This window comes from Patiria miniata, unplaced genomic scaffold, assembly GCF_015706575.1.
Source record: "Patiria miniata isolate m_02_andy unplaced genomic scaffold, ASM1570657v1 HiC_scaffold_22, whole genome shotgun sequence".
NCBI lineage: Eukaryota > Metazoa > Echinodermata > Asteroidea > Valvatida > Asterinidae > Patiria > Patiria miniata.
In genome coordinates, this window is record NW_024037061.1 from 8,530,900 (window position 1) to 8,551,758 (window position 20,859).

Below are 20,859 nucleotides of genomic sequence, written 5' to 3' on the forward strand. Positions count from 1 at the left end.
TTACGTCTAATATGAATGCAACTGCCGTATAAAATGTTTTATTTGGCAGCTGGTTACCTGTCTGCGTACATGGGGTAACCTGTGGCATGTGTGGTGTGGACCATAAACAAAGACAGAAAGCGGGACATTTGCTCTGCATTTTTATTACATTTTCAAACATCAGCCAACTGGTATTTTGATTTAGTTTGAACTTTTTATTTATTAAGCCAGCATTACCTCTGTTAACATGGCAATACTGATTTTTGACTTATGTAATAAGTTAAAAATAAGTTCAAGTTCAACTAAATAATAATTTGAGATGTTTACAAACTAGGCCCTCAATTTCAGTAGGCCAAAGCTTTCATTTGATTTAGTTACATGATTTGTGTTATTAGCATGTTTGTGTTTTGTGTGTACATTGTGTGAGTTCTAAGCTCAATCCTTCGATTGATCTAAAGCCCAGGGTGGACGTCGTCTTCATTGCATTACAAAATGTTAATCATAGTTCATACTTTATTTATTCAACATGTTCAATTCAGCTTCAGTAACTTGGAAAGAATGTTGCAACCTGATGCTGCTTTTTTCTTCATATATCATCTCAATGAAGGTCAGTCATTGCAAAAATGATGATAAGAGTAGATATGAATCTGGGACTGAGAAATATTTCTAATCTTGTTCATCATGTTCATGTTGATGTTGTTCATGTTGTTAGGAATACTTAGAAAATTTTCTTGACTCTCCATAGACTTTGTACACAACCGCTGAAGTAGCGTCAGGTTGCAACATTCTTTCCATAGAATGATTTACCCAACAGCTTGTTCATATCTAACCTGTAAAATTTTACCTTTTTTTGGGGGGGGGGGGGGAGGGTTAAAGACATAACAAAAAAAAATGAAGACAATGAATTCTTTTCACAGAGTACAGGTTATCGGTGAGTCATGAGACGTGCCAAGTCAGCCCCATCTAGTGCTGCGGCAGGGTCTACTACTAGCACCACAGCATCAAGCGCCACTGACAAGAATGCCACGTCATCAGTGACAGCAGCAACAACAGCAGCTGTGGAGAAAACGACAGGAGCCGCCCAGACTGCAGCAGCATCACCCGCTGCGCAAGTAATGACTGCAGGAAATTTACATGTCTCGCAGTCTTGCGGTCGTGAACGTCGAACTCTAGATCTGCGGAAATATTCTGCAGATTGCGGGTTCGACAGAATGTTTGAGTTCAGTCCAGTGTAATGGTCCAAGTACTCGTGGTAGATCACAAGTAAATCACAAGTCAATTCACAAGTCCAGTCACAAGTAATGGCCTATGGGATGAACGATAACAAAAGAATGTTTTGTCAGAGTTCTTTTGAATAGCTTGTGACCTGACTTGGAACTAGTAGTAGACTGCAATCAGGGAACAGAGTAAATATTAACCCTAACCGCCCCGAATCCTTTGAAATCCTCTTTGCCAAAGTGGAGGAATTTGGAGGATTGAGGTTATAATAGCAAAAGTGCATTACTGATTTCGTAGGATGCACTTTGTCATGGTCTTGGGCCAGACTTTGTGTTGCTTTTGCTTAGCCATGCATAAATATTGGCCTGGATTATGCTTGAAATCCTCCGTACTGCTGGCCTCAACATATTGACAGTCACTGCTGCAGGATTTTGCAGGATTCAGGCAGTGGTAACCCCTCCACGGACCATATTTAAGAATAATGGAGGAGTTTGCAAGATTGAGGCTATATGTTATTTTTTCCATGGGGCCAATTGGAGGGTTTTGCTGGATTGAGGCAACATCCTAGCAAAAAGGTCTAGGGAGTTGGGGTTAAATAATGATGTATATAGGGGCACCTAGAGAATTTACTTCGGTAGAGAAGTGCACTTCATAAATGCTGATTTTTATTTTTGGAACAAAAGAAAGGGATCAAGCACAGTTGTATCACAGGTGTAGTAAGCTGGTGTGGCAATGCTGTCACAAGCAAAGTCAATGTAGCCGCAGCCCTGGATGCCTGTTTCGGGCATGGCCTTATTTTGAACAGTAAGAGCGTTCAATGTGCATGTCATCTCAAAGTTGACTTTTTGTCTGAGCAAAAATAGCTAGAGCAAGTATATATTGTTCTCTGACCAGATAAAGAGGATCCAACAGAATATGCGTACTATTTTTATCTTTTTTGGGGTAACCAATTAACGCCGGAGGACATGTAAACACGATCTGGCAGTGTATATTCACAGGGGCAGGTGATGGGTAAAATCGTCAAGTCTCCAGCAGTGGACATATACCCCAGTTGATTTTGTGCACACCGTGTTTTGAACCTGAACTTGGCTGTGATACACGGACTGTCGTAGCGACTGTGGCAGGGCCTGTGCCTCAGAGTGTTTCAAAATAGGAAGTTACTGTGAGAAGTATCAAACAAATATTGTACAAATGACTCTCAAAGAGTCAGTATTTGTGTTCGAGCATGGAAGTTTGTTGGAAGTATTTGTGTTGTTTAACTTAATTTTAAACTATGGCTGATATATCTTGTCTTTATCAAAAAGGGTGTTTTTCGGCAAAAATAATCCCAGCAAGTGGTTAAGCATGGTGAGGCTTACTGTTTTCCAGATAAAAGATATCATTTTGATGTGTTCACATTTTTGTGTTTCGCTTTCGCAGGCCCATGCAGCAATCACAGATGCCGGTGCCTCCATACAAGACATGTTGAAAGAACTCCACAGTCTCGTCAAAGAAACTCAAGTGGAGAGAACAAAGAGCGAACAAACACTCCAGACGATCAACAAGACCCACGAGCGCATGCACTCCGAGGGGAAGATCTCGCCATACTTCAAGACTAAACTGAGGACGTTGTATCAGTCGGCAGTTACTGAGGCTGAGAGCGAGGCTGAGTATGGCTATGTCCATGTCCAAATCAAACATTGCCTATGGCTATGTTGAAATCAGATGACATTGGTTATGGCTATGTCCATGTCCAAATCAAACATTGCCTATGGCTATGTTGAAATCAGATGACATTGGTTATGGCTATGTCCATGTCCAAATCAAACATTGCCTATGGCTATACTGAAATCAGATGACATTGGCTATGGCTATGTTATGTCCAAATCAAACATTGCATATGGCTATGCTGAAATCAGATGACAGTGGTTATGGCTATGTCCAAATCAAACATTGCCTATGGCTATGCTGAAATCAGATGACATTGGCTATGGCTATGTAATGTCCAAATCAAACATTGCCTATGGCTATGCTGAAATCAGATGACATTGGTTATGGCTATGTCCAAATCAAACATTGCCTATGGCTATGCTGAAATCAGATGACATTGGCTATGGCTATGTAATGTCCAAATCAAACATTGCCTATGGCTATGTTGAAATCAGACATCGTTGAGAGATGACATTTTTCCATTTTTAATCGGAAGTCCTACTTTTTCAAATTTATTTCCGAAATTCTGATTTTCGATCTTTTTCCCGCAAAGTCTGATTTTAAAAAATTAAATTTCAACCAATTTGATGAAAAGGGCACCGCAACATTTTCAACCCAAACCATCACAAATCCTCCTTCATAGTTCAACAGGTTTTGGAAACTTTGGCAGGATTGAGGAAAGTGGAGCCTCTTAGCTGGAGAACACAACATTCTATTGGGTTTCTACACAGTGTTAGATTTCAGGAAAGTGGTCAAGTCCCAAATTTGGTTCAACCATCTTTATATTATTTGACAAATTTACAGAATACTCCGGAAGGCCCTGAAGAAAATAGCCGACATTAAAGCAGTGCGTAACGAGCAACGTTTACAAGCCAAGAACGCTGGATTGTACACGGATGCTGACGGCCCTAGGAAGACCATGAGGCGAGGGGTGTTGATGACGATGCTCCAACAAGCTGCTCTGACGTTACCGTTATGGATCGGCAGACCAGGAGAGAGGTTAATCTTGATTCACGACTGAATTTGGATTTTAGTCCCTTATACAGCCAATCCCTGACAAGCACAGTAAAGCTGCAGGTCTAAGGAAGTTTGGCAGCGCTACCCAGGAAATTCTGAGTAAAACCTCATGCGTGCTGTATTTCAGCTGATGCGGTCACATGCACTGTGAGAAACGTACACAACCAAAAGTTGGCAGTCAGGTTGGCGTAGCGGTACTTTCCTCGCCTTCCACCGTTGTGACCCGGGTTCGATTCCTGCCTTGGCTAATATGTGCATTTGGTTTTCAGTCCCTGCCTGATTCCGTGGGTTTACCTCGGAATATTGTTCTGGGGTTTTCCACCCACATCTGAAACTGAAATTTCTTCACACTGTCTTCTCTTTACACCTAGTTATTGGAACCAGTACCAATAAAAGCAGTAATCCAAAATGGCAGCCTCCAATGACAACCTTGTATCTGCAACTAATCCTGCTTTGAAACACAGACCAATGGAAGGTTTATGTTCAGTTACTTCATCCTCTCCAAGTCAAATCATTCATGATGAAATAACATCAGAATAGAGGTGAAAATTGATAATTCACTATGCGTTTCACACGGACGCGTAGTGTGCGACATATTCGTGCCGTGTACACGGGATCTGATACACCGTGCCCTCTGGAGACGTGCATACAATAGGGAACAAAAGGTTGTATACGTCTCCACAGGGTAATTTCTATAGATGAATACGTCTCCACAAGGTTTTCGCGAAATAGATATATGGATTTTACTCAAAAACTAGGAATTTCCAAGGTGGGTTGATCCGTCGCAAATGGAAGAGTTTTAGAAAAGGGATACTAAGTCTGAATTTCAGCCAAGGAAATTAATTCTGGTTAAAATAAAAGCATTTTAAAACTTCACTTTCAAACTTGAAAACTTTACTACACGAGGAACAAAGAAATGTCTCCACAAGGATACAAATTTCAGGATTTGGGTAGTGGATAGTGAGTTTCTCATAACGTCACAAGACCAAACAAACTGATGACTTGTCCAGTGCGCTAACCATAACCATTCACTTACAAAAGACCTCTCTATTTTCATCTTGTTACCATTCTTGCAGTCCTCCACCCCTGTGCGGTGCCATCCCGGCTGAGAACAACTACCTGGCTAAGCCTGGGGACAAGGTTGCCGCTCGGGTCAAAGGTAGCGATGGTGATGAGAACTGGATCCTAGCTGAGGTGGTGTCCTTCAATCCGGCTACCAATAAATATGAAGTAGATGACATCGATGAGGAGGGAAAAGAGTAAGAGATTGTTTGACTTTTTGGAGGCTTAACCCTTACCGCCCTGAATCCTTCAAAATCCTCTTTGTCAAAGTGGAGGAAGTTCGAGGATTAAGGTTACATGGCAAAAATGCGTTACTGATTTTGTATGATGCACTTTGTCAAGGTCTGCCCCCCCCCCCCGACCTTGTGTTGTTTTTGCTCAGCCATGCATAAATATAGGCCTGCATTATGCTTGAAATCCTCCGTACTGCTCCAGGATGTCACTGGCCAAGCCTAAACATATTGACAGTCACTGCCACAGGATTTTGCAGGATTCAGGCAGTGATCACCCCTCCATGGACCATATTCAAGAAATAATGGAGGATTTGCAGGATTGAGGCTATATGCTATTTTTCATGAGGCCAATTGGAGGATTTTGCAGGATTGAGGCTACATCCTAGCAAAAAGGCCTAGGGAGTTAGGGTTAAAGATGGTTTCCCTGTGCTTGTTTGAGTTTCACCTCGAAAAACAGATTTATTTCTTCACAAAATTTGAATTATTGGCTGCCAGACAATAATTCGGCTCTAATAGGGCAGGTTCATTGTGCGCAAAATTATTTGTCAGAGGGGTTTGCAGACCAAAATTGTAATGTCCGTGACACAGCCAATTAACCATATCTAAAGTGAATCAGAGACATGATCCAAAACTCCTAGTCTATAATCTTGTTGACCATAACTAGATGAAGGATGTACAAGATTTTAAAAAGACATTTTTAGGTTTATTCACTGCGTTCTTAAAAGCTCAGAGACAGACATTACATTACGCTGGAACTGCCCATGAAGTGACTTCAAATTGGGGACATTTTATATTTGAAATGTAATGATATCAAGTTAGAATCACTCAGTGAATTAGAAGATACAAGCAAAATTTTGATTTGGTTGTACCTTCTCAGTAAACAAGTCAATTTTGTCAGGTCAGATCATTCTTCATATTTAATCAAAAATGGTTTGGACCACTTTATCCAGCCTGGGGCAATGCTATCGACCAATCCTGGCACGCTATCAATTCTAGCACGGAGGCCCCCTTCAATGGCGATAGCATTGTGCTAGCTATTGTTCAGATAATGTCACGGGGCAGTAGCTTTGTACAATGGCTGGCACAGTGCGTTGGCCATTGAAGGGGGCCTCTTGAGTTTACAGTGATTCGTCAATAGTTAATGGCTGAGCTTTTAATATAAAATTCTTTACAATGTACATGTACCTTTTTTTTTTTCTCCAGACGTCACTCGTTATCCAAGAGAAGAATCGTTCCGTTGCCGCTGATGAAAGCCAATCCCGAGACCAACCCAGAGGCGCTCTTCAAGAAGGGCACGGTACGTTCCAATTCCAAACAAAAAGACGTAAGAAAGTTTCTTTCCTTTAATCTTAACCCTAAGGGACCGTGACCATTCAGCCCTGGTATGAAAAGGGCCCCCTGGTACCTCGTCCGGTTGCGAGCCAGTCCGGTCTTCAGCCCAGTCTAGTCCGGTACATGGTCCTGTCTGACCAGCAGTTTTGAAGTCAGTCAGGCGCATCAATTTATTGCCCTTCTGAGAACGTTCTGAGCAGAACAATAGCAGACTTACCGGATTAAAGATAAAATCCTTCCAAACTCTTTGGTAATTTACGGTCCCATTGTGCGCGAAACCACATGGCAGGGGTTTCGATCTATGCCGGCAAAAGTGTTCTGTTGTTTCGCACTGAGAGATGAAAACCACAAGCGGGTTTCTTCTGGGATATTACATGCGTCAATACTTGCAAACAATAGACCCCAGGACAGAGGAGTTCCTGATTAGCAACCGGACCAGCTCCTGGGCCAGTAGCTGGGACGGTACGAAAGGACTTCTTGGGAGGGGACAAGCTTAACGGGGGGCCCTTTTCATACCGGGGCTGAATGGTCACGGGCCCTAACCCTCCTTGAGCCTTCCAAATCCACCAGCAGGTTTTTTTGAAGGATTTTGTGGGATTGAGGAAGATACAGTCAAGGCTCTTGTAAAATTTAAGTACAAGGAATGTGCCATTGGGTTCCTACAGAGCGATGAATTTTGAAGAATTCAGGAAGGCTGCCTGCAAAAAAATTGCTCTTAGGAAATGTGGGTTAAACCTGTTAAAACCTTATTGTTGTACTTGGAAATATATATCAAAAAGCAGTGTGGAGAAATTATGGGAGGTCTAAAACATTTATTACCTTTCATTTCATGAATTACTTTGGTTAAGCTCCCTCTCTGAATGAAATGACAGCGGATGTGGCTTTATCAACAGACATCCAAAATCATATTCAATAATCACAAAATCCCCTTGTGTGCTTACATAAATTACAATACAACAATCAAACTCGGACAAGAGAGTCGCTTGTCTCTTGGAAGTAAAACGATTTGTGCCTCCTGGCTCGGAATTTTGGATTGATTTATAAACCTTCAGAGGGCCTGCATGGCTGCAGTCCTCTTTGACTTCAGTACAGAATCAAATACTTGGGTTCTTTAAAGATTGGACATGCCTCTGCCATTAGTTATTAATAAGTGTTTACCCAAAGTAAAAGCTGTCTTAGTTGAAGCAGTCCCGCGTTGGAAACTTTACAATTTACAACAAATATTTACACTTCACACAGATTTATTAGTTGAAATGACTTGATGAAAAATACACTGATCCATTATGAATAAGCAGTTATCCACTGGATGGCTTGGAAGATTTAAGCGTAGCACCGCATGACAAGAAATCTCCTCTGTAAGTTTGTGCAGTTTTAAAAGAACTAAGGGAACTCACTGCCCGTCGTCAGGAGAGATAATTGGGGGAGACTTGCTTTGAACCAAGCATGCTGTCCGAAACTTTGAGCTTCCCCCGGTTCTTTGCAGAACCATACATGGTCACGAAAGAAATTTCTTGTCAGGTGTTGCTACCGTAAACTTACTCTTATTGCTAACATCACCATGCAAACCTTCATATCTTACCTAGATTGCAAGATGCATATTTTGTTACCGTTTGAATATTGTTTTGGTCTGTGTATTTTTGTAGTTGGTAATGGCTCTCTACCCACAGACGACATGTTTCTACCGAGCATTAATTGATGCACCACCAGAAGGGGTAGGCAATTTAACATTGTTGTAACTCCTGCAAATACATGTCATACTGGCTTTACATTTGAAATAGAAGATAAAAACAACCATAGAAATAAAGAGGTGAACTACAGACTTTGTACAACAAAGTACCTCATAACTAGTAATGTTTCTTTACAAGAAAAATGGCATATCGGGAACAAGCTGTGTGTAAAAACATCAGCTCAAAAACAACAGGCAATGTCTCCCAGTCAATTGTCCCAAGAAGCATTTGGAGTTTTTAGATACTACTTAAACCACTCTTGAAATAGTCACAAAGCAAAAACATGTAGTCTTCATGTGACAAAAGTGTAATTTTACAATTTACATGTATACCAAAGGCGGATCTTTACAAATGTCTACACACTATTTAGGTTTATAAATAGTTGTGACACACTGATGAAATATATCTTTAAGATTAATTCCTTGTCCTTTTTACAGCCTATGGATGACTACAGTGTGTTGTTTGAGGATAACTCCTATGCTGATGGCTATTCACCAGCCCTGAAAGTTGCCCAGCGATACGTTGTACAGGTCAAAGAACCAAGACGGAGATAAACATTTGTGAACCGAATTTCTCCAAAGAAAAACTTTTTCTAGTGTTGAACCAGCAACAGCAATAACTTGGAGCTATTTCGAGGGAGGACTAAGGTTAACCACAGTTCGACTAAGTTCACTCGAATGCAGGATGGTTGGACTAAGTCTAGTTGCCTATTTGGAACCAGAGCCTAGGGCATGGTTGCATCACTGGTAACCATTAGCCATGCGCATCACAATGCCAGCAGGGAGCCAGGATCAATAAGTTTCGTGATGACATTTTGACCAGTGTTTGACTACAAATGTTCCCACATTGCTATAGTATTAGTGCGCAGGCAAAAGTTACATGTACGCCACTAATGAGCCACAGGTGAACTAATGGTCCTCACCGGAACTTGTTCTTGTACGAAGAGAGTGCTTATTGACCATTCAAAATCGGTGGACATGGATTCTGTGGCACTGTTTCTGGTCAGTCCATTATTGCGCCTGTCCATTATGGCACCCATCTGTTGTGGCCATTCGTCCATTGTGGCACCTATAGGTTATGGCCACCCATTCATTATGGCACCTATTTGTTATGGCCACCTGTCCATTATGGCACAAATCTCTTATGGCCACATGTTCATTATGGCACCTATTTGTTGTGGCCACCCGTCCATTATAGCACCTATCCGTTATGGCCACCAGTCCATTGTGAATACCATTATATCACCTACATCACTGCCACTTGTTTTTAATATATGACAACCTGTTTATTATTGCAAAGGTTTTACAATGGCCACCTGTCGTTAAAAACCAGCTGCACACTGCACAAACTGAAAGCTGCAGTTCTTGCCATCAAACAATTGCCACCATCAGATCACTGTACAAGCGTACAAGAGTCTCTTGATTATTTCTAGTCCGTTCTGACAAGTAACACAAGGCACTAGCAAAGATGGCAAGGGCTCAGTCGTCGTTCTCCTCATCTTGTTCTTCATCAGGTGCACACTAGGATAAGGCAAAACGTTACAAAATAAAGACAAGAAATCAGTCAGGCCGTTTCTCAATTCTTAGATTCAGCTGTGTTTTTTGCTTCATGATTATCTGTAGAAGGCTGTGGCTAGATCTGGTTCCCTTTTCACTGTACGCACATCAATGTTTGAAATTGAAGTCGCAGAAGAATCCTGTTCATTTTCTTCACAAGGTCAGCAATGAAGCCAGAGACGAAGCCAAAGTCAAAGAAAGGATTGAGAAATGTTGGATTTGTTTATCCCTTGCCTTGGCATTGAACAAGCTCCCTTTGCATTTGTATTTGTACTTGTAATAACACAAAGTTAGCTGATACTTGAAGTCTATGTGCAGTATTGTTGATCTCAATTTTGTAATGTTTAACCCTTTAGTCACCGGAGTGCCCTAAACCGCCCTGCCTATTACTCACTGTAGCGCACATCATCCGAGCACTCTATATGGTTTTTAGTGATTCTTCAATGAATAAATACAATGTAATACAATGTAGTACAGGTGCTAATGGGTTAACTCTTTCAGTCCAGAACCTGGCAGATCACAAGCTGAACTTTTCACCTTGAGACCCACACCCATGGGCGTCGCCACGATTTCTTTTAGAGGGGGGCAAAGCACTCACCAGAAGCAAAGGGAGCTTGGCTCCCCCCCCCCCCCCCTCATCACCAGGGATGTCCCAGGCAGTATTGTATGCAAGTCCATCACAAGTCATCAAGCTCTTAACTTAAGTTTAACTGTGGCAAAAGGCATTCCTTTAATACTGTTCATCATCATTCAGTTAGTTGTGACCTAACTTGTTACTGACTTGTGACGGACTCAACTACTATTCCAGTTCATTACTGACAGGGTCGATCAAGATTCTGTTGTTTAAATTGCCGAGTGAAAAAAAGGGGGAAGAATGTAGTATCCAGACGCAACGTCAGTGGTTGTGTACGAAGTCTATAGAGAGTCAACAAATTTTTTAAGTATTTCCTATCAAAATTGGAAATGTTTCTCAGTCCCAGATTCATGTCTTTTCAACATTTTTGCAATGACTTACCTTTACTAAGATGATATATGAAGTCTTTCCAGTATAAAACCCAAGTACACACAACAGTTGCAGTCAAATCAATCATAAGTTCATTACAGGTCTGTTAAAGAGGTTGTGGAATGCTCGAAGACATTTCCGTCATTTTTCGGGTATATGTAGCCTAAGGTGTGATGAAATAAAAACGACTATTGTTTCTGTCATGAAATGAGTACAAAAGGTACTTTTGAGAGCTGTTTTTTTAGGTCCTGTTTCGACCCGAACGTGCAATTTGTGTAAAAGTCGTCGTTGGGGGCAGCAAACAAAACATAGTAAATCGTGACGTAATAAACAGGACTCCCGATGCAGCGTAGTATAAACGAGTCCAGTTTATTACGTCACGATTTACTATGTTTTGTTTGCTGCCCCCAACGACGACTTTTACACAAATTGCATGTTCGGGTCGAAACAGTACATGAAAAACAGCTCTCAAAAGTACCTTTTGTACTCATTTCATGACAGACACAATAGTCATTTTTTATTTCATCACACCTTAGGCTACATATACCCGAAAAATGTCGGAAATGTCTTCGAGCATTCCACAACCTCTTTAAAAGAAAGGCAAGTCACAAGTGCTACATGTAGGTGATGGACAATACAAGGAATGCATTTGTTACAATTCATTTGAATAGCTTGTGACTTGAAGTGAAACTTGAGGACTTGTGATGGACTTTTAAGGACTTGTAATGGACTCGAATTGTACAGTATACAAATAATGAATGTTTATGAGTGCAAAGCTAAGAATGATTTCATGAGGTGAGAGATGAAATGTTCCATTTCATGAGGCGAAGCTGAGTGGAATGGAACATTTCATCTGTCACCTCATGAAATTATTCTTCCCTTTGCACGAACGAGAAACATTCATTATTTGTTTTATACAACACCTGAATAAATCATCATCTGATATAGTGTGCCCCGTTTTCTCTTCTCAGTCCCGAGTAAAATCGCGACAAGAAGTTGTTCAGTTGCGAATCAGTATCATGCTTCAACAGATGATCCTGTGTGTTTTGCAAATTTGTCTAATCGTTTGGCAGCGTATTTTATTTGTTTCTTTGTGTTAGCAGCGTCAGCATAACCTACAAGTTCTGATATTTCATCTTCTGTTTGGAGAACAAACAGTGTTTCAGTCTCACGTAGCATTCGCATTTTGTGAAATAGATTCGTGTCACAGCTACCACTGGCAGCACTGAAACCGTGTAATGGAAGTTCTATTCACCGTGCAATAGAACTTCCATTGCACTGTGCCCTGCGTGCCGTGCGTTGGGACAAATAATTCAATGACGTGATCAATGATCCACCAATCAGACGACGGGGATTTATTCAGGTGTTGTATAATACTGTCTGAGTGACTCTACTCACATAATATTCCACGAAGCATATCTGTCCGTCCTCGTTGCGTATCATGTACTGTAGAGACAGGAAACCACGATTGTCCGTCCGGATGGAGACTTTGGTGGATGACATGAGGGCTTTGACTGTTGGCTTGAGTAGCACCAGCTTGTATCTGATGATGGGAGGGCGAGAACATGTGGCCATTTGATATATGCTTGAACAACAGAGCTATACTGTAGTTACTGTGTCCTTCATTGTTCACACAATTCCAGCTCTGCTCTCTACTTGGCAACCCTGCAAGGCAACCCATGTCTCAGCTCTAGACCTCATAGAAAGAACGGCTCCGGGGACACATTTTGTACTTTTATTCAATTTTTAGACGCCTCGTGGACGAAAACGTCAATCGGGTACCGCAGTAAAAACGTTCACAAAAGACAAACGGTAAATGCGATTAACTTCATTTTTTTCACACAAGGTTACTTACGAATATGTCATTCTTACAAGGTTTTACAATTTCAAAATTTCAATTTGGTTTTGAAAAAAAGATGGCTCCTTTGCATAATTGCAGATTTTTTACTCGCCCTGTATATGCATTTTAGAATCTTGTTACAATAAATAATGAAAAGAAATCTTGATTATTTTAAAAACCCACATTACCTGTTTGATTGTGTCTTTGTGCACTGGAAGGACTCAACAAGATCCGAATCTTTGGGAAAGTCGGACTGAAATAGAATCATATGACAGTAAATGATTGATAAATCTAGGCCCGTCATAACATTTCAACAATTTTATATTAACAGGAATTGTCACTGTGATAGACTGTCCATGAAATGCCAATAACAAGTGAAGACTGGCTATGTAAAAAAAAAATGAAAAAAAAGAGAATTGATTCACAAAATGATAAATCACAAGTGCAGTTTCGATCGAGTCCACCCAGAAACCTCATGAATAAAGTAGACTCTGGAATCAGTAGGTACATTTCCTGAATAAAAATTAATTTATAAAATGACAGATGTACGCTGTGCACCTTACAAGTACCCCCAAACTAGTCAAACATTCTGAATGTGAAAGGTGCAGTTGGTATGAATCGGGTAAGAGCCTTGGTCCTGCTAGTCTTTTAAGATTAAGTCCTGTGCTAATTTGTCAAAATCCAACTCCACAGGGAACCAAAAACACAGGTCACTCTTTTATAGAAAGAATACTTCGGCTGCAAGACAAAATGTGACTGATGATACTTACGTGTGCACTGCCTGCGTTGCCGAATGTGGAGAGTCTGAAGTAAGGTTTATCAGGCGACATGAGAATCTCTAAGACTTCGCTGGTCATGTCTAATTCTTGGAAAGCGTCCTTCAAACACTCCGACTGAAAAATAAACATCACAATTATCAGTTTTTATCTTTAAATACGTCTTCGTGAACTCTCTGCATAAGTTCAATGGTGATCAAGAGATTAGTGCTGCAAGTAGACCCTCAGGTATGATTCAGGTTTCGTTCGGGTTCGGGTTAATAATCTTTATTCAAACAATAGTTTGGTTCCGGTTCGGCAGCAAATTGGGACATCAAAGTGAGTTGCTATGGACGTACATCTGTTAATTGTCTGCAAGCTTAATTAACCATTTATAGGGGTATTTTGCAAGGGTACGTCTTTTTTTGCCTGTTCAGTCTTAGCATAACTGCTTTTCAACAACCTTTGGACATCAAAAACACTCATATAATTACCGCTTTCGTATTGCTTCTTTGGTACTCATAGTTTTTTTCATACTGTTGGTGATTGAGAGCATGTAAAGCACAATTTTCTAAACAGACTTTGAATACTACATAACACCGGGGCTTCTTCATTGCTGCAATCCCTTCAGTCTCCTGACAACAGGCAGAGCATACTGTCCGAAACATTGAGTTTCCCTCAGTTCTTTTCAGAACCTCACAAACTCACAAAAGAGATTTGTTTGTCACATGGTGCTACCGTAAATCTTTATCTTATTGCTATCTTCACCATGCAAACCTTCAAAATTAATAAGATAATATTTTTTCCCCCAACGTTATTGCCTTCCAGATGGTTGTGTAGCAGTACTGATAGACTGGTTCCCGCTGAGTAGGCGGTACAGTTATAGACGGACCAAGAACCAGCCAACCCACTTGACAACGATGCTGTGAAATATTTCACACAAAAATGTTTTTCAAGGAGCTTTAAGACTTCAGCAAGTATTTCTTAAAACTGGATATTTTATTCAAGGGTATGTATTTCCATTTTCAAGTATTCATTTCAAGCATTGAATACCAAAATTCATAACGTTTCCTCGGCATGAGTTTTCCAAATGGCCGCTGGTGCGTGCATGTGGTTGCTCAGTCCAACACACGCATTATGAACTTTGGTTTGGTTGAATGTTTGGTTGCAGCACCCGAAGAGAAAGATATAGATTGCTGTTTAACATCACTTCTGCCCCTAGTGGGGTAGTGGTGGTGACAGACACGAAGATCAGGTGATGGCTAATCAAACGCTCTCGTGTAAGCTAATCGAACATACTCAGAGTATTTGTGGATGGGGGTATCTCCTACCTTCATTATTATCTTATTGATGACATTGGCGCCGCAGAAGTTGAAGTCCAGTGTCTCTTCAGGTTCCAGGGTCTTGATGCTACAATCGGTCACCACTCCGTTCTCTTCCAATCTAAGATGAATAAAAATTATTCATAAAAATACTGCAAGTGAGACTTGCACAATCCCCTTGGCATGCTGGCATTTAAAAAAAAAAATCAGTGTCCCTAACCAAAATGGAAGATATCTATTGTTTTAGCAATTTCTATTGTTTTAGCAATAGTGACCTTGACCTTAGACCTATCGGTCCCAAAAGCAACAGGCTTCTTAAGACTATCAGGAAGAACCCACAAACCAAATTTCAAGTTCCTAAGTAAAGTATTTCTCAAGTTATCGCATTGACAAGATTTCTTTTGTTTTAGCAATAGTGACCTTGACCTTTGACCTGTCAGTCCCAAAATCAATAGGCTTATTAAGACTATCAAGAACAATCCACAAACCAAATTTCAAGTTTCTAAGTAAAGTATTTCTCAAGTTATCACTTGATTTCATTGCTTTGATCTGAACTATCCAAAAGTCACCTAAACAACAACTAATTACACAGAAAAAAACTCATTTTGTGAGACCTTCCGTAGTAAGAATTTCCTGTTTTGCTGAATAAAGTTCATCAAAGAATGAAATGAAGAAAACTGTTTTTAAAACACAAACAACCTACAGAAGAAGCAATGGTGTTCCATAGCCACCATAGCACATCTTCAAGGCAGGGGTCACTCCCGATGTTCCAGTTCCAAAGATGGTCAAACATTCCTGTCACGAATAACATAAAAAGGACAAATACTGTACTTCTATTTTAACCACATTCATGTACATATTTTGAGACCATAAATCATACATCATTGGCGATGGAGTAATTGTTTCTGTTGCCTCCGAGAAGCTTCGGTTTGAATGCCTTTTGATGGAAATTACAATTTGGACCAAACATTGGGCCCAAAATTACCAAATATAGGGTGTGCATTCATGGGTAATATGGGAACCAGTGAAAAAACACGGGTACCCGGATACCCGCTAACGAAACCCAACCTTAAAGTTCAAATCTCGGAAGTTGCTGTTCAGTTGTTCATGAAGGTCTGCACGATAATACTACCACGTCTCCGCGTCAATACAGCAAGATACAAGTGTGCACAGTGAGCTTAGCGTTACGGTGTAAACTGCAACTTTTGCAAGCGACATGTGTTTTGTTTTCCCATGTAGCCTGGTTTTCATGTTTTTCAATCCCCATAAATGACATTCAAAACCTTTCTTGTTAATAGTCAGTAAAGTTACTGAGTAATTTTAAGTTGGTTACGGGTACCAATTCCGTAATCAGGAACTGGTTCCTGACATCAACGGTCGGGTACTCGGAGGAAGCTGGGGGGGGGGGGAGAACAACTGATAGGTGCAATAGGGTTTAAATCAAAGTTACTATCCCTGGGCATCCTTACCAGTAAGATAGTGAGATTGACCATGAAGGTAGCCGACTGTTCCTTGATGACGTACTCTTGGAAGATTCCTGACTGGATGAAAGCGTTCGCCTGAACACTCTTAGAATCCTCGACAGTGACTTTCAGTCCATTTTCACTGGCAAAGACTGTTGCTAGCTATTTGGAAAAAATGAACAATACTAATTCTTTAAAATGTCAAGAATGATGTCCCACATAAAAATGGTCAGGTTCATGACCTCGTGTTTGTATGGCCGGCGGTGCCGCGCAACATGAGGTTATGAACTGTACAATGCATATTCATAACCTTGCTTGCCCGAGCGCGCCTGCATAAATGCATTTTATGTCTGCCATTTTGAAATCCCATGGAGGAACATTTTTGAGACGATATTTGTGGTAGCTGAAGACTGATCGTCATTTCTTGGCCATGTGGATAAAGATTTTTAGATAAAGGAACGAGTTTTGGAACAGGTATGAGTTCCTCTACGACTAGGTACCCAAAATTAGGACTTCCCCATCTTTCCTTCTGATGAAATTTGTCTTTTATTAAAAATTAATTTGTCAACCGAAGTGGAAGTTCATGACAGGCAGCTGAGTATTAAGTAGTCTGGTTCTCCCACCAAAAGATTTCCCTTTCTTTAACGTACACACGTGAAGGGCACTGTACCTGGTTATGGCCGTATCATATCTGAAAAAAAAATCGCATTCGGGATCAGAACTGCCAGCCAATCACAGTGCACGCGTCTTGATTATTTATGCTGAATCGAGGCGTGCGGCACTGTGATTGGCTGGCTATTCTGATCCCGAAAGCGATGTTTTTTTGGATATGATATACCAGGCGTGTGTACATTAAAGAAAGGGAAATTTTTGGGTCGGAGAACCAGACTACTAATACTCGGCTAGCTGCCTGTCATGAACTTCCACTTCGGTTGACAAATTAATTTTTAATAAGAGACGAATTTCACCAGAACTTCAGAAGGACGGGGAAGTCCTAACTTTGGGCAAATATTGAGAGGTACGGGTAAGTGAACCCGCATGCTGAGTATTTAATTTTGACAATGTGCATCGGTACGGCTTTTGCCTGTCAATGATTCTGTTTTGGTCAAAAGCTACAATGTAGTGAGGGCACGATTTGCAGCATGATGCTTTCATGAACAATGGCAGGTGAATGGCACTGGCAGCCGAAAGTCGTCTGAATTCAACCCAAAATTACAAGACAACTAGACCTCTGAAGGTGCAGAAATTAATGTTTTGTTGCTACTGGTATTACTATTAAGCAGTTGTAGACGGCATTGTGTGAGTATAAAGTGATTTATAATAATTGCGATTTCAAATTGATTTTCTGCTCCCCTAGCGCCTAGCAACGGGACCGTCCATGCACAGGGCATATTGGCAGTGTGTGGCTGTCTTACGGAGGTAGTCCAGTATGACAGCCACATTTATTGGGCTGGTGCTGTGAGGCGATCGTGTAGTGTAGGGCCCGGTTCCTATAAGTTTTTTGTATAAGGGAACAAAATCCACTTTAAAATTAATGGACCTACCAAACTAGTTGGCGACATTCTCAATAAACAGGTAGGGCTTATGTCATGGATAGAGGGCAGGGTTTTGATTTTTTGAGGGAAATTTGGGGGTAAAATGATGATGACTGCGCGATGTTCCATGAGCACGCACGGCACGCTGAATGGAAAAAATTCCGTACTGGATCACCACTTTTTTCAATTAATTTTCAAGCGCCAAAAGTTGCATTCTTTATGGTTATTCCCTCCACTTTCCCTCCTCTACTCTCACCCTCTCCTTTCCTTAATTTCTATTTATTAATCAGTCTCTTACTTCATCGAGATTCGAACCTCGGACTCTTGCTTGAAACACGAAACTCTTAACCGCTAGGCCGCGCACGATCGCTGTTGCAATAATCAATCTTTGGACGTATTTGAAGTACATCCATTGAAATAAACTAAATATTCATGAGAAAATAAATATTCATAATGACGTATTGCACTATCATTGGCCGGCTCATGCGTTGTCATGGTTGTCGATGTCATGCATATAATGTACCGCTGTCTTCCAGCCACTTCAATCAGTTTTGACCGGCTGTTTCAACTTGCACGACGTGTGCATCCAAAATGTGCTCTAAAAACACATTTTGCCTATTTTTTTTTCGGATTTACACAGCTTCCTGGATTCCTCTTGGGTGAAATCATAAGGTCAAGAGGAGGTGAAAATTGATGTGTTTGGCGGCAGGTAGGCCTAAAGTGGTGATCCAGCAGTATGGATTTTTCCCCCCGCTGAATCGCAAGGCACAAACCGTGCAGGAAAATCGGGATTTCTACCCCAAGTCCAGATTCTGTTTAAAATTGCAAAACGGAAGTCATTAGAATCGAGAAAAGTCTGCTTTTGATTGTAACAAATGTAAGGGTGATTTTTGAGCAATAACAAACATGTTCGACTCTAATTTGATCAAAACAAAGGTAATCCTTATCTTTAGGACACCTCTATTTTTTACGAGTTCTGTTCAAAACTGACTTTTGCAGATGACTGTCCAGTCCCAAAGTGACTTTTGCAGGCTAAAGCAGTCTTTTTTCTTCATATAAACTCATGTTTGTTGTAATTTTGAAAGCACTTTCAAAGAAAATGTGACTTTCCTACCTTTTTTTGCAGTCAGACGTGCATGTTGTAGTTCTCAAAACACGAGTGAAAGCCCTAAATAATAAAAGCCCGATGCTGATTGGCTGCTAAAAAAAATAAATAGGGGCCTACAATTGTAAGATGTTAATTTTTTATCAGCCAATCAGCATCGAGCTTTCATTGCATTGAGCTTTCACGTTTGCCATCTTGGTTTTTGAGTCTGTTTTCTAGTTGTCATTGTCATCTTTTACCCCTAAATTTCCCTCATAAATCAAAGCCCTGCCCTCTTTCCACAAAATTAAACCTGCTGCTGATATTCAAGGTGTCATTGCCAATTGTTCAGATGAGTCAAGAAATATCAGAATGTCAATTTGGAGTGTGATTTAGTCAACTGTTCTGGTGAGTCTTTCCCTTCCTATATAGGAACGGGGTCCTAAAAGTAAGGATTAGGCCTACCAAGTACCAGTACCAAAACAAAACAGGGGCCCTACACTTCACGATCGCCTGCCGTGTAGGCCTAACTAACTGAGTCAGTGAGTGTACTGTAAAGTGTAAGCGTGAAAAGCGTGACTTATTTACCTACCTCTTTATCCTTGAAATGCACTGCTTTTAGGACATTGGACACATTTCTGGCGTTGTCAGCCTTAGCTACAAGAATAAACTGTGAATCCTCCTCACTTTGCTGCGTTGATAAAGTCATATTTATGGCGTGAAGTTTGTTCACTAAATCTCAACTTTGAAACCGCGCTCTTCTCATGGGAGCTGCCATCTTTTTTCTTTGACCAACAGAGGGCGCTATAACAGTAAAATGTGTTCGATTTGCTGATTGGTCAAAAGTTTCGGACTTTTTCCGCGCCTCTTTTTCTAGATGCATCTTGAAAATAAATTTGAACCCTTTAAAGCTGTATTTCCCGTGCTATTTTAAACTTTCCCCTCGAAAAATTGATGTTTTTTCCACTGCTTTGCCGATCGAAAAAAAATCCACCAACTTTTAATTACTGAATTATTTCTTCCCCGAATTCCAATGAGAGGGTTGCAGATGCCCAAACTAGGAATAAAGTAGTGCTGAATAATTTAAAATTCGTTAGGGTATGCAACCATGAAGTTTAAGCAATGCTTAAACTTTAACAAGGAAAATGAACACATAAAATAAAAAGCTTAGTAAATCATTTCATTCTTTGGCCTGACCGAACTTATCTTACTTTCATTCTAAAATTCTGCCTTTTTTATCCCATGTTAGTCCTCTTCGGAATGCCTAAAAAGCTACAAAGTTTAAATGAAACAATACAATGAAACAAAAACAATTCAAACCTTAAAGACAATATATATATTTTTTCAAAATAAATTGATTGTCATTCATCTCTACATACACAAAACACACCAATATTTTTCTTTGTCACTTCAAAGTTAAATTTCAGATTCATTCCAACTTTGTGCAAGGACTAAAAAGTTTCTAACTGATTGTCTTTAGGACAAAAACCTTAAATAGATAACACTTGTGAGTTAAAAAAAACTATACATTTTTAAAATTGGCCATAGTTTTATTCTGTAGCAATATGGATAAGATATTTTCATATGTACTTTTAGAGTAACTCTTCCTGCTTCTTTTGGTGACATTTTCACTGGATTAGTTTTCATGCATGACTGCACGGGAGACAATTTAAGGGGTCGGGTGAAATCTGACTTAGACAACTGGTCAGGGCTTTGTCACTTCAAAGTTAAATTTCAGATTCATTCCAACTTTGTGCAAGGATTAAAAAGTTTGTAACTGATTGTCTTTAGGATAAAAACCTTAAATAGATAATACATTGTGAGTAAAAAAAACAACTATACACTTTTAAAATTGGCCATAGTTTTATTTTGTAGCAATATGGATAAGATATTTTCATATGTACTTTTAGAGTAACTCTTCCTGCTTCTTTTGGTGACATTTTCACTGGATTAGTTTTCATGCATGACTGCACGGGAGACAATTTAAGGGGTCGGGTGAAATCTGACTTAGACAACTGGTCAGGGCTGGATAAGAATGAGACAA

At 40.3% G+C, this 20,859-nt stretch overlaps 2 protein-coding genes across 2 annotated transcripts; one reads left to right on the forward strand and one right to left on the reverse strand.

The window, feature by feature from the left end:
• The first annotated feature begins 66 nt into the window (after window positions 1-66).
• LOC119730287 (SAGA-associated factor 29-like) lies at window positions 67-10,124 on the forward strand. The gene is made up of 8 exons (XM_038203100.1): window positions 67-170; window positions 897-1,091; window positions 2,617-2,846; window positions 3,691-3,885; window positions 4,980-5,162; window positions 6,402-6,495; window positions 8,174-8,242; window positions 8,695-10,124. The coding sequence occupies exons 2-8, from the start codon at window positions 918-920 to the stop codon at window positions 8,809-8,811; spliced, it is 1,062 nt and encodes a 353-aa protein (XP_038059028.1). The 5' UTR covers window positions 67-170; window positions 897-917; the 3' UTR covers window positions 8,812-10,124.
• On the reverse strand, window positions 9,530-19,599 carry LOC119730286 (cell cycle checkpoint protein RAD1-like). Its single transcript, XM_038203099.1, has 8 exons — window positions 19,408-19,599; window positions 16,203-16,358; window positions 15,437-15,528; window positions 14,743-14,854; window positions 13,427-13,549; window positions 12,845-12,909; window positions 12,215-12,359; window positions 9,530-9,777 (listed from the first exon to the last, which is right to left on the reverse strand). Exons 1-8 carry the CDS (start codon window positions 19,522-19,524, stop codon window positions 9,736-9,738), a joined length of 852 nt encoding a protein of 283 aa, XP_038059027.1. The 5' UTR covers window positions 19,525-19,599; the 3' UTR covers window positions 9,530-9,735.
• Window positions 19,600-20,859: the final 1,260 nt, after the last annotated feature.

What these genes read in the sequence shown, in the direction of transcription:
- LOC119730286 (XM_038203099.1), bottom strand. Translation starts at nt 19,524, where the DNA reads ATGACTTTATCAACGCAGCAAAGTGAGGAGGATTCACAGTTTATTCTT. An exon ending in GGAACACCATTGCTTCTTCT is followed by an intron (nt 14,855 to 15,436) that starts GTAGGTTGTTTG and finishes TATTCATCTTAG; the next exon opens with ATTGGAAGAGAACGGAGTGG. An exon ending in GCAACGCAGGCAGTGCACAC is followed by an intron (nt 12,910 to 13,426) that starts GTAAGTATCATC and finishes ATTCTATTTCAG; the next exon opens with TCCGACTTTCCCAAAGATTC.
- LOC119730287 (XM_038203100.1), top strand. Translation starts at nt 918, where the DNA reads ATGAGACGTGCCAAGTCAGCCCCATCTAGTGCTGCGGCAGGGTCTACT. An exon ending in CAGCATCACCCGCTGCGCAA is followed by an intron (nt 1,092 to 2,616) that starts GTAATGACTGCA and finishes TCGCTTTCGCAG; the next exon opens with GCCCATGCAGCAATCACAGA. An exon ending in ATCGATGAGGAGGGAAAAGA is followed by an intron (nt 5,163 to 6,401) that starts GTAAGAGATTGT and finishes TTTTTTCTCCAG; the next exon opens with ACGTCACTCGTTATCCAAGA.